At 40.9% G+C, this 13,839-nt stretch overlaps 1 protein-coding gene across 4 annotated transcripts in view; it reads left to right on the top strand.

Annotated features, from left to right (window-relative positions):
* LOC132891658 (MORC family CW-type zinc finger protein 3-like) overlaps nt 1–13,839 on the top strand; it is a 105,102-nt gene that overhangs the window by 12,167 nt on the left and 79,096 nt on the right. For all 4 annotated transcript variants that reach the window (XM_060929453.1, XM_060929452.1, XM_060929451.1 and 1 more), the window contains exons 2-6: nt 990–1,062; nt 5,156–5,288; nt 5,467–5,690; nt 7,571–7,724; nt 8,008–8,155. In XM_060929453.1, coding sequence (XP_060785436.1) covers nt 990–1,062; nt 5,156–5,288; nt 5,467–5,690; nt 7,571–7,724; nt 8,008–8,155 — 732 coding nt within the window. The remainder of the gene's footprint in view (nt 1–989; nt 1,063–5,155; nt 5,289–5,466; nt 5,691–7,570; nt 7,725–8,007; nt 8,156–13,839) is intronic.

Genomic DNA, 13,839 nt, shown 5'->3' with positions numbered 1-13,839 from the left:
GCGGGCTTCAATATCTAGTAGATTGGGAGGGCTATGGCCCTGAGGAACGCTGTTGGGTCCCTGCCCGGGACATTCTAGATAAAGGACTATCCCGGGACTTCCATTCGGCCCATCCGGATCGCCCTGGGAACGTCAGGAGACGCTCCTAGAGGTGGGGTCCTGTTAGGACTGGGACTGTTTTGGCCTCTAGAGGCCGCTGTTATTTCCATCTTGTCATGTTTGTTTTGGCCTCTAGAGGCCGCCACTGTGTTTTTGTGTTTGTCTTCATTGCCTGTTTCCTGCCCCACCCTGTTCCTTAATTAGTGTGTGTATAAATACCCCTCTGTTTGTTCCCTTGTCATGGAGTCTTTTTCCTATGCTATGCTGTTAGTGCTAGTTCCCTCTGTCCTATGTACCTTGCCTGTGTCTTTGTATTCTTGGTTTTTGCTTCTTTCTTTTGGACTTTGTGGATTTTGTTTTGACCTTTTGATCTTCTGAGCGTTTGAGTTTTTGCCTCTTCTTTTCTTAGTTGGATTTTGGACTTTGACCCTTTGGATATTTTTGTTTTTTGTACATCTGAGCTTTTGGATTATCCTTTTGTTTTTTCCTTTAGACTGTATATAGTGTAAATAAATTGTTTTTGATACTCTACTTTCACCTCACGCCTCTGCACTTGAGTCATCCCCCCTGGTGGCCTAGTGGGGGTTTGCTGGATTATCATACCAGCGACCTGGGTTCGAATCTCAGCAAAACCCCAACAGTATGTGTGTGTATGCTCTTCTCAAAACAGTGTAAGGCTTTGCAAGGGACATACTGTTATAGTTAAATAAAAATGAATCTTGAAAAATTATTCCTACTTCAGGATGTGATAATATCCATAGCTTGGTGCTATTAAATATCATTTCATAGCAGTGTAAATCTGGAGAGCTGAGGTAGTATTGGAATATTTATCGATCTTTTATTGCAGCATTATGTGTCAAGGTAATTAATTATATGTTTTCTTCCTAAAGATCAGTCCACAGTATCTGCACTCAAACTCCACAAGCCACACCTGGCCCTTTGGTGCCATAGCAGAACTGATTGGTGAGTCAAAACGGCTTCTTTATTATTTTCTTCATTCCTTCATCCAACTGGTTACTGGACTGTTTTTCATAAACAGTTGAAACCCTCCACATTCTGAACTATAGGCAATAATCTGTTTAGTTGACAAGGGCAGTACTAGAGATTAACCCTTAGGAATCACGCACCTCCTACACACAGCCCTGAGACATCTGGATACCAGGAAGGGAAAATATGTGAAAATGCTGGGTTTTTTTTTTGTTTGTTTGTTTGTTTTAAACTAAAATCCAGCATTCATCACTAATTCCCTCCAAACTTTCCACCATTTTGGAGGACCTGAAACTTACTGTAGCCTGTCCCTGTGTCAGTGGATTATCAAGTTCATGACAGAAATCACAAGCAGAATGGTTGGGCAAACATGTCTCACCCTCAGCACTGGAGCCCTCAGGATTGTGTCCTGAGACCCTGCTGTCCTCATTGTACAATTATGACTGTGTGGCCACTTCCAACTCTACCAAAATTGTCAAGTTTGCTGACAACACTATTGTGGTAGGCCTGATCTCTGATAATGATGAGAAGGCCAACTTGAAGGAAATTAAAAGCCTGGAGAACTGGTGCCAGGAGAACAACCTTGTCTTGAATGTCAGCAAGACAAAAGAGTTGATAGTGGACTTCAGCACAAAGCAGGAGAGGAGCTACCAGCCCCCCCCCCCCTTTTTTTGTATGTAATTTGCACATGTGAACAATAGCCCAGCAGAGCAACAAATGCCCCTTTTCCACCAAAGCAGTTCCAGGGCTGGTTCGGGGTCAGTGCTTAGTTTGGAACCGGGTTTTCTGTTTCCACTGACAAAGAACTGGCTCTGGGGCCAGAAAAACTGGTTCCAGGCTAGCACCAACTCTTTGCTGGGCCAGAGAAAAGAACTGCTTATGTCAGTGGGGGGGGGGGGTGGAGTTGTTAAGACCAACAACAATAGCAAGACCACGAAAGGTCGCCATTTTTAAGCGACGAGAAGTAGCTGTACAAATGCAAAGTCATCCATTGTTGTTGCTGCTGCTTCTTTTCCGTGTTGTTGTTGCTTCGATGTTTGAGCCAAAGTTTATGCAAACGCAGCGAAGTAACTGACGTATACAGCGATGTAATGATGTGGCTCCCCTTAGCACCCTGAGCTATGGAAAAGCAAACTGGTTCTCAGCTGGCTCGCAAGTTGAACAAGTTGTGAACCAGCACCAGCATTGGCCCCGAACCAGCCCTGGAACTGATTTGGTGGAAAAGGGGTAAAAGAGGTTTCCCACTGGGCCAATCAAATGGTTCACTGCAGCTCCAGAAACACAAGAAAAGAAAATAATTCAATATGCTAAAATAAAAAATAAACAATAATGACTTAAGGTCTATTTAGGAGAAATCCATGTGCACATCCTTTAAAGGAGTCAAGGACAGATATAGATATCTTGTCAACAATGTGATCAGGAAGACTGTTCCAGACACGCACAGTTGAGTGGATGAAGCCTCTGTCCAGTCAGTTGGTTCTCGCATCCGGTATGGTGAGTGCATGGTCTGGCATTGAGGTACTAGACCTTGTCACATGTCTTTTCAGTGGAGGAGGGAGTACATGCGAAGATCTGTTGGACAGTGCCTGGTATAATACTGATAATGCAGTGACTTGGCGTCTGTGGGACAGGCTAGGAATGGAAAATTGGGTGTGGGCAGTGGCTTCATCTATACCTATGATCTTCAGATGTTGTCTAATAAGGATAGAGTAGCTGAGGAAGCACACATCCAGCTCAAACATGCATATTCCATTATGCTGTGAACCTGTGCTTTATATACTGTTGCTCTGCCTCTTGGATCAAGCTTGTTGGCAACTTTTCTCAGGGTGCCAAGCTTCTGTCCAGCTCTGGTAGCAATGTATGATATGTGCTTTGACCATGAATGTTTACTGTCAATAATAATGGCAAGGATTTCAAGTTCTTCTTGGACTGCTAACTGACAGTCACCAAAGTACAGCCTTATGGTAGGTGGAGTTCTCCTTCTTGACACTATCCTTGACTTACACTTTGCTGGCTCAATGTGACCTTCCACTTGTCAGCCCAGGCCTTCATCCTTTCAAGGTCTCTGTTGAGGCTGGCTGCTACATAGTTGCTGTCCTCAGGTGAATATATTGGAGCATAAAAATTTGAGTTATCAGCATACAAGAAAATTTTTTTCTCAGAAACATCTACAAGGTCATCAGTGAAGACAGAGAACAGAAATGCCCCAAGAATGGACCCCTGGGGCACAGAAGTGTTGATGGGAGATGCTTCAGAACTCTGGCCTGATAACACGACTGTCATTGACCTTTCACTCAGGTAGCTCTGCAGCCGTTTCAGCAGCATTCCTAATACTCCTTTTGACTTTAACTTGGTTAGAAGCCCATTATGCCACACCTTGTCAAAAGCTCCTTTTATGTCTATAGCTATCGCACATATTACCTCTCCCTTGTCCAAGGAGGTGTTCCATGTCTGTGAAAGAATGATGAGAAGTAGTGAAATAGGACCCATTTGGATGGGTCAGATTTGGAGCCCTTCTTGTGCATGGGAATAACTGTGGCAGTTTTTCACTGACTTGGGAATACTCTGTGTGCGAAGCAGAGATGAAAGAGGCGACACAGGACTAGCAAGTTCTGCACTGCACTCTTTGAGAACTCTAGCTGGTATATGGGCAGGACCAGTTGCTTTGTCTAGAACAAGTTGTTTCAACAAGCATTTGATGACCTTAGGCTTGAAGATGATGCTGCAACATTTTGTTTGCCCACCTGTGGGGAGGAAGCATCTCCATCGGAAAGGTGACACTTCTCTGCAAATGTCTTACAAAATACTTCAGCTTTTCCCTTGGCAGTGATGTGGGCAACACATCTTGTACAATAACTGGTATGTCAGATTGAGCAGCCCTGCTGGCAAGATAATTAATGACTCCCCACCATTTCTTGCTGCTGAAATTGTTGTCAGTTAGGTCCTCTTTAAGTTTGGCATCATGCTTCCTTTTTGCCTCTTTCTCAGCTTTACTGCAGTCTTGTCTTGCTTTCTTGAATTTCTTCTTACTGGAGTCATTCTGTTCCTTCAGCTTGAGGAAGAGTCTACGTTTCTTTCTAGAGGCTGTCCTGCATTTTCATTGAACCATGCTTTGTCTCCTGTTTTCTTAGTAATTGTTTTATTAGGAATGTACATCAGTGGGACCCCAGTGGAGAGAGTGGACAGTTTCCAGTACCTTCATCTTCACATCATGCGAGACCTGTCATATGAACACCCTGGTGAAGAAGGTCCGTCAGTGTCTTTACCACCATCAATGCTTAAGAGACTTTAAAGGTGCTAAGGAAATTCTACAGTTGCACCATTGAGAGCATCCTGACAGGAAGCATCACAGCCTGGTTTGGGAACAGCACCAAGCAGGATAGGTGAACTCTCCAGAGAGTGGGGCGATCAGCTGAGTATTCCATCCACAATGTCCTGCAGTCTGTCTACAGCAAGTGGTGCTGGAGCAAGACCAGAAAGATAATAAAGGGCATCAGAAAAATGGACTCTTCTCTCTGTTGTGGTCAGGGATGTGCTTCTGCTCCCTGAAGACCAACACAGAAGGAATGAGGAGGAGCTTCTTCCCACAGGCCATTCAGGCTCTCAACCAGGAAAACAACTAGGATTACACCTTGGACTTGTTTGCACAACACCCACACCCCCTGTATCCCTGTTAATATACCCATATTACCCCATATGTTTTAAATAAACTCTAATCAGTAAACTCTAAGCAGTATGGACAGTGCATTTGCTTTTAATACATTTATCAGACCAGTAGGTCTAGTTCTTAATTTAAATATCTGCTTATTTTCTCACCTGCCCAAAACAACACAACCTTGGTTTCCCCCTGAAGTAGTCTTGCCACCGCACAGCAGGAGAGTCCTGTGTGTGTGTGTGTGTGTGTGTGAGGGAGAGAGAGATATGTAATGTTTACAGTATAGATTACTGAAGATGAAATTAAGTGTTTGTTTTTTTTCAAGGTTAACTTAGGTTTATGATTTTTAGAGCTGGTTAAGAACATCAACACTCCTGAGAACACATGAAACAGTGTTTTCCCCCCTATTGACAGACAATGCTTATGACCCAGATGTCAGTGCAAAAAAAATCTGGATTAATAAAACAGAGGTCAAAGGTCTGGACTGCCTCACCTTCACAGACAATGGAAAAGGCATGGACTATGAAAAGATGCACAAAATGCTCAGGTATGATTGTATTCATGAAGACTGCCTTATCCTTCAGAGTGCAATTACATCATCCAGCAATTCATTTTAACAATGGAGACTAGATACTAACTGTAAACAGTATACTGTTTCTCTTTTACTGACCGAGTGCTTGCTCTCTCTCTCTCTCTCTCTTTCTCTCTCTCTTTCTCTCTCTCAGTTTTGGCTTCAGTCATAAGGAGGCAGTAAAAGGTCATGTTTCCGTGGGTCTTTATGGTAATGGTTTTAAGTCGGGCTCCATGCGCTTGGGGAAGGATGCCATAGTGTTCTCAAAGAATGGCGAAACCATGTGTGTGGGGCTCCTGTCACAGACTTATCTCGAGGAGATAGGAGCACAGGATATTATGGTGCCTATTGTCATGTTTACCCGCACAAAACAGACTGATATCCTTTACCTAGAAACAGATGGATCAATTTCATATGAATGTTGGACAGAAATATTGAATATAAAATTTGCATTGCAGGAACATTTATAACTGCAAGAGATAACATGGTTAAAAGTGATAAAACCAGTTATAGCCAACTACCTAACCACTTAAACTGCAAAATTGTTCTTCAGTTTATTGATTTTATATTATAGCATATTACACAGTAATTACTATAAATTAGTTGTATGAGTAAAAGTAATATGAAATATATGTAGCTACAGTGGTGCTTGAAAGTTTGTGAAACCTTTAGAATTTTCTAGATTTCTGCATAAATATGACCTAAAACATTATCAGATTTTCACATAAGTCTTAAAAGTAGATAAAGAGAACCCAATTAAACAAATGAGACAAAAATATGATACTTGATCATTTATTTATTGAGGAAAAGGATCCAATATCACATATCTGTGAGTGGCAAAAGTATGTGAACCTTTGCTTTCAGTAGCTGGTGTGACCCCCTTGTGCAGCAATAACTGCAACTAAAGATTTCTAGTAACTGTTGATCAGTCCTGCACACCAGCTTGGAGGAATTTTAGCTCATTCCTCCATACAGAAGAGCTTCAACTCTGGGACGTTGGTGGGTTTCCTCACATGAACTGCTCGCTTCAGGTCCTTCCACAACATTTTGATTGGATTAAGGTCAGTACTTGGCCATTCTTTGACATTTTCCTTTAGAATTTGCTGATATAATTCAGAATTCATTGTTCCATCAATGATGGCAAGCCGTCCTGGCCCAGATGCAGCAAAACAGGCCCAAACCATGATACTACCACCACCATGTTTCATAGATGGGATAAGGTTCTTATGCTGGAATGCAGTGTTTTCCTTTCTCCAAACATAATGCTTCTCATTTAAACCAGAAAGTTCTATTTTGGTCTCATCTGTCCACAAAACATTTTTCCAATAGCCTTCTGGCTTGTCCACGTGATCTTTAGGAAACTGCAGATGAGTAGCAATGTTCTTTTTGGAGAGCAGTGGCTTTCTCCTTGCAACCCTGCCATGCACACCATTGTTGTTCAGTGTTCTTCTGATGGTGGACTCATGAACATTCACATTAGCCAATGTGAGAGAGGCCTTCAGTTGCTTAGAAGTTACCCTGGGGTCCTTTGTGACGTCGCCGACTATTACACGCCTTGCTCTTGGAGTGATCTTTGTTGGTCGACCACTCCTGGGGAGGGTAACAATGGTCTTGAATTTCCTCCATTTGTGCACAATCTGTCTGACTGTGGATTGGTGGAGTCCAAACTCTTTCGAGATGGTTTTGTAACCTTTTCCAGCCTGATGAGCATCAACAATGCTTTTTCTGAGGTCCTCAGAAATCTCCTTTGTTCATGCCATGATATCTTCACAACACATTTGTGGAAGTGTCAGACTTTGATAGATCCCTGTTCTTTAAATAAAACAGGGTGCCCACTCACACCTGATTGTCATCCCATTGATTGAAAACACCTAACTCTAATTTCACCTTCAAATTAACTGCTAATCCTAGAGGTTCGCATACTTTTGCCACTCACAGATATGTAATATTGGATCATTTTCCTCAATAAATAAATGACCAAGTATAATATTTTTGTCTTATTTGTTTAACTGGGTTCTCTTTATCTACTTTTAGGACTTGTGTGAAAATTTGATGTTTTAGGTCATATTTATGCAGGAATATAAAAAATTCTAAAGGTTTCACAAACTTTCAAGCACCACTGTATAAGGTGAGGAATGTGCTGCGTGTATTGGACCTGCCAGTGGGATGGGAGGTTAAGTTTATAAAGGTAGAAAGCTAAATACATTTTTCCTGAGAGATTACCTCTGTACAGTTTGGTCTTTAACCTCACTGTTCACTCAGTCCTGCACCGGAGCATGTAGAGAGTCTCTCTGATATCCTGAAACATTCTCTCTTTAACACCAGTGAAGAACTGCTCTCTCAGTTCAGAATCATTGACAGGTTGTACCCCAACTCAAGTGGAACCCATATCATCATCTGGAACCTACGCAGGTGAACATGCAGAGAATCTGATTTGCTCTACTATAGTTTTATCAGAGAGACCTGTTTAGATTAAAGATGTGTTGGAATACTGGTATGGCATTTTATTGTACTCTAATATCGTTTTACTATATTAGTAGAACTAGTTTTGAGTAATTTGAAATGTGGTGCAAATATTTTTTATACATGGCCGCATACCTTATTAAGTTAAACTGCTTAGGGCCAAGAGCAATATTTTGGTTTGTAAGAAATTTGACCATAATTTTTGTTTCCACTTCTATTTATTCTGCTGCAGAAGATCTTCAGGAGAATTAGAATTTGACTTCAAGAAGAACCCCTATGATATCAAGATCCCTGTTGATGTGTACACGAAAAACAGGGAGACGCCAAAGCGGGAGGCAGCAGGTGGTGTTTTAGTGCCTGAGAGTGAATATTCACTGCGGGTGAGAATTTAACAACTATATTACTATTGAGCTGTTGGAGTTCACTGAGGTTAAAGGGGTCATTTCAGAAAGCAGGGTTTCAGCCTTGCTAGCGTTTACATCTGTATTCAGCGTGGAATACTTGTGTCCAGGTTGGACACATGGATCTAAGTGCAAATTGTTTATTAGCAAACTGTGATCAAACAGAGTAGGAACATCAGACAAACAGATAAAAGCAGCTTAATCAAGTGAAGGAGAAATTAGATATCCAAAAATAGAGATCATCAGCAGGGAAACGATGCTCAAATGCACGCAGGGATGCTGTCACAAAGAGTGCTGGAGAGAGATCAAGTATAGTGGATATAAAAATTCTACACACCCCTGTTAAAATTGCAGGTTTTTATGATGTAAAAAAAATAAAAATCAAGATGAATGATGTCAGACCAATTAATGTGACCAACAAAATTTCAGTGAAAAAGAAATAGAAAAGTTTACGGGGGAAAAAAATTATGTAATTGTCAAAGTTGCATAAGTGTGCACTTTTATTGATTTTCAATAAATCTCACATATAAATCATATAATTGTCATCAATCTGTACATACAGAATCATAACATCTGTCAAATATGGTGTTACAAATCACAAATCTCCCCATCCCTCCCTCCCACCCACCTTCCCTATCACCCAGTATAGGACTACAGATTGTAGAATATATCCACAAAACAAGACTAAACAATAATAAAAAAGGGGAAGAAGAAAGAAGAGAGAAAAAAGGAAAAGAGAGAAATGTGGTGTGTGTGTGTGTGGGGGGGGGGTGCTCTCTGCTGCATTCTCTGAATAAGAAAAATGGGGAGGGGGCAGTGTTGCATTACTCTACATCAAGAGGTTCTTGTAGAGAGTCATAGTAGTTCCAAAAAGGTCTCCAAGCTCGATTAAAAGTTTGTGAAGACCCTTTGAGTGTGTATTTAATTTGCTCCAACTTCAAAAAATACAACACATCTTTGATCCACTTTGAAAAGGATGGGGGAGCCTGTTGCTTCCATTTTAAAAGAATCAGATGCCTTGCAAGAAGTGTTGTGAAAGCTATGACCACATAGGCTTTATTTGGTAAAAGATCTTGGGATTCCACTGGTATTAGTCCAAAGAGGGCACAGATAGGGTCAGGGTCAAATTGTATTCCAAACATCTCACTAAAAGCTTTAAAAATATCTAGCCAAAAGAAGGAGAGGTTTGGGCATAACCAAAACATATGTATTAAATCTGCTGGCTGACCTCTACATCTAGGGCATGATGGTTCAACGTTCGGATAAATTCTTGCCAATCTAGCATTGGTTAAATGAACCCTATGTACTACTTTCAATTGTAATAAACCATGTAGGGCAGATGTAGATGATGTATGTACTAGGTCTAAGATTGACTCCCATTGGTCCTCTGTCAGGACTACTCCCAGATCATTGTCCCAGGCCATTTTTAAATGTTCAGTTGAATGTGGATTAATGTTACTAATAGACTCATAAATTTATGATATCAGTCCTTTCCAGTTTGAATTCAGCTCAAGAATAGAATCATACTGTGTCTTTAGTGGTTTCTCTGGGAATGAGGTGAATGTCTTCTTCACAACTTGTAATCTGAAGGTAACAAAAGAAGTGTGTTTTGGGTAAATCATAGGTTTGGGACAGTTGAGAAAAAGATGCAAATACATCTATATATAGGCTATGGATTGCTTTAATCCCTTTGTTAAACCATAAATTAAATGCAGGGTCTATACATGAGGGGGTGGACATATGGTTTAATGTGATAGGAGAGAGGGTGGAAGCTCCTTGGAGCCCAAAATGTCTTCTGAATTGTACCCAAATTCGTATTGAGTTGTTAACTATTACATTTGGACTCCAATTACTGCTAAGCAGAGGTAAACTTAAACACACTAGTGAGGTGAGTGTGGGACATGATGCAAATTCAAGTTGCACCCAATCTGCCTTTTTAGTGATGGATGCATCTTCCACCCAATGAATCAACTTCTGAATATTACATGCCCAGTAATAAAAAAGAAAGTTAGGTTACGCCAGACCTTCAGTGCGCTTTGATCTCTGGAGCATGGTCTTGCTGATTTGGCTTGATTTATTCCCCCAAATAAAAGGGATAATAGTTTTATCTAGTGTTTTGAAAAAATATTTTTTTAATTAAGATGGGGATATTTCGGAAAAGGGGCGGCACGGTGGTGTAGTGGGTAGCGCTGTCGCCTCACAGCAAGAAGGTCCTGGGTTCGAGCCCCGGGGCCGGCGAGGGCCTTTCTGTGTGGAGTTTGCATGTTCTCCCCGTGTCCGCGTGGGTTTCCTCCGGGTGCTCCGGTTTCCCCCACAGTCCAAAGACATGCAGGTTAGGTTGACTGGTGACTCTAAATTGACCGTAGGTGTGAATGTGAGTGTGAATGGTTGTCTGTGTCTATGTGTCAGCCCTGTGATGACCTGGCGACTTGTCCAGGGTGTACCCCGCCTTTCGCCCGTAGTCAGCTGGGATAGGCTCCAGCTTGCCTGCGACCCTGTAGAAGGATAAAGCGGCTAGAGATAATGAGATGAGATGAGATATTTCGGAAAAGATATAAAAACTTTGGCAGTATCATCATTTTAATCAGACTGACTTGCCCCGCTAATGATAATGATAATGAGGCCCAGCGGGTCATATCCTGTTTACACTTTTTTAAAAGGGCAGTGAAATTCCTTGTGAAGGTAGTTGAAAGACTGAGAGTGACCTCAACACCTAGATATTGGAAGCCCTCTTGGACTGTTTTAAAGGGGAAAAGGTCAGAGGGGAGCGCAGCTGCTATTGAGTTGAGAGGCAAAAGTTCACTCTTTTGAAGATTTATTTTATATCCAGATATTTTCCCAAATCGATTCAGGATATCTAAAATATAAGGAAGTGATAAGGCTGGATTAGATACATATAAAAGCAAATCATCCGCATATAGAGAAACTTTAAACTCTTGCCCCCTCCGCTGCACACCTTTAAAGTCCTTGCAGAGTCGAAGAGCTATCGCTAGGGGCTCAATAGCCAGTGCAAATAGGAGTGGGGAAAGGGGGCATCCTTGTCTCGTCCCTCTTCCTAGTGAAAAGTAACAAGACTGCGTGCTATTGGAAACAACAGATGCTAACGGTGAAGAATAAAGCAGCTTAATCCAGGATATAAAACTGTCCCCAAAGCCAAACCTTTTGAGCGTGAAGAATAGGTATCCCCACTCAACTCGGTCAAAGGCCTTCTCGCCATCAAGAGAAGTTACTACCTCTGGGCACTTTGACCCAGTTGAATGGATGATATTAAATAGCTTTCTTAAATTTGAGTACAAATGTCTGCCCTGAACAAAGCCTGTTTGGTCGGGTGAAACAACGTCTGGGACCACATTCTCCAAGCACTTTGCTTAAACTTTGAATAGCACTTTGAAATCAACATTTAGCAAAGAGATAGGTCAGTACTTTGAAATCAACATTTAGCAAAGAGATAGGTCAGTAGGACATGCACAGTAATGGATCTTTATCCTTTTTTGCCAACAGTGTAATAGAGGCCTGCCTCAGTGTCATAGGCAGGCTGCTTGAGGAAAGTGCCTCTTTAAACATTGCTTGCAGAATTGGGGCCAATTGATGGGGAAAGCTTTTTATAGAATTCAACTGTGTATCCATCAGGTCCGGGGGACTTGTTATTTTGCATTGATTTAATGGCTGTAATTATCTCAGAAGTCGAAATGTCTTCGCTCGGATTACTATTTTGTTCCTCTGACACAGTTGGGACAGTAAGATTTTCAAAGAACGTACATAGAAGTTCATCATTCCTACATTCTGATGTGTAAAGGTTCACATAAAAGTCTTGAAATGCTTTATGTCGTTATGATCTGTCAGAATCTTTCCTGTGTGTGACTGGATCTTTGTGATGGAGTGGGAGGCAGCTGCTTGTCTTGCTTGCCATACTAATAATCTACTCGCTTTGTCCCCATGTTCGTAGACATTATGTCTGGATTTCAAAATAAGATGTGTAGCCTCATCAGTAGAAAGAAGGTTGAATTCAGATTGTAGCCTCAAACGTTCCTTGTAAAGATCCGGGTCTGGGGAGTGAGCATATTTTGAGTCAATATCAAGGGTTCATTGTGAGATCTCTGTCAATTTTAAACTTTTTTCTTTTTTGACTTTAGATGAATGTTATAATTTGCCCTCGTATATATACTTTAAGCGTTTCCCACAATGTTGCATGTGAGATCTCTGGGGAGGTGTTTGTTTCTAGGAAAAACTGAATCTGGTTTGAAATTAGTTCTACAAATGTGTCATCTGATAATAGTAGAGAGTTCAATCTCCAAATCCTGTTAACGGGTGGTCGGTTTGGAATGTCCAAGTCAAGCACAATGGCACTATGAACAGAAATAACAATACTATTATATGAAATGGCCTTGACTTTAGATAACAGTTTATCAAATAGAAAGTAATCAATGCGGGTGTAGGTGTGGTGTACATTAGAGAAAAATGAATAAGCTTTGGTGTGGGGAAACTGAAACCTCCACACATCTGAGAGGCCACACTGATTCATGAAATCCTTCACCACTCCCGCAGATCTAGAAAGATTTTGGGAAGTGTTGGACGACCTATCCAACGTAACATCCAGTACAAGGTTGAAATCCCCTCCTATTAAAAGAAAATTATTGTCCAAATTAGGTATTAAAGAAAATATTTTCTCAAAAAACTGTCATCAAAGTTAGGTGCATATATTATGTTAACCAGAATCACATGATTGGCAAAGAGTTGTCCAACTACTATAGTGTATTGTCCATTAGGATCATTATCTCTTTGGACTCAAAAAATATGTTTTTATTCATTAAAATGGCTGGACCTCTTGCTTTTGCATTAAATGTAGAGTGGAACACCTGACCAACCCAGTGTTGTTTCAGACCAGCAATATTATTATTACAAAGATGGGTTTCTTGTAAAAACGCTATGTCCACCTTCAACTGTTGGAGATGAGACATGACTCTCCGTCTTTTAATTGGGTTATTGACCCCTTTTACATTCCAAGATATGAACTTAATGGGGTTGCCCATGATCTTGGTAGATCTACTTAAAGGGGGATAATAAGAGAAGCAGAGGCAGAGCTGGAAGACAGAGGGGAGGAAAAGATAGAAAAGACAAAGGAAAAGAGAAGAAAGAGAGAGGGAGGGGAAATAAGGAGAATAAACAATGTACCTGTGAGCCCCATCCCATCCCAGTTACCCTTATGCACTTGTGCTTACTTCTAGTTTGCACTTTTTACACTTTTAACCCTGTCTATATGAAAAAAAGGGGAACATGCTGTTTATAGTAAACCATTACCCTGTAGGTCTCAAAATAGCAGTGACATGAACATTACCTTGTCATATACGCTAGGCTATCTATGTTGTATATCAAACCAGTTAAGATGTATATCTCCAACAGTCAGCAGTTCACTGAATGAACTATTAGTCTAATGTGAGCTAAACTTAATATTAGTTGAGGAGGTAAATGAAAATAAATAAATAAATAAATAAATAAAATATTTATATTATTTCATTCATACAAAATGCATGATAAGGCAGTTTGAATAGCATTGAGTGCAACCAAGTTGTGGCCTATCACTCAGAAGCAGGCTTCTGCTAGTGGATATCAGTTAAGTGCTAATATCAAAGGTTAACATAGAGTAAAGATACAGTCCAGTTCCA

This window comes from Neoarius graeffei, chromosome 9 (genome assembly GCF_027579695.1).
Source record: "Neoarius graeffei isolate fNeoGra1 chromosome 9, fNeoGra1.pri, whole genome shotgun sequence".
In the NCBI taxonomy this organism is placed as follows: Eukaryota; Metazoa; Chordata; class Actinopteri; order Siluriformes; family Ariidae; genus Neoarius; species Neoarius graeffei.
This window is presented reverse-complemented; position numbering and strand designations above follow the sequence as displayed.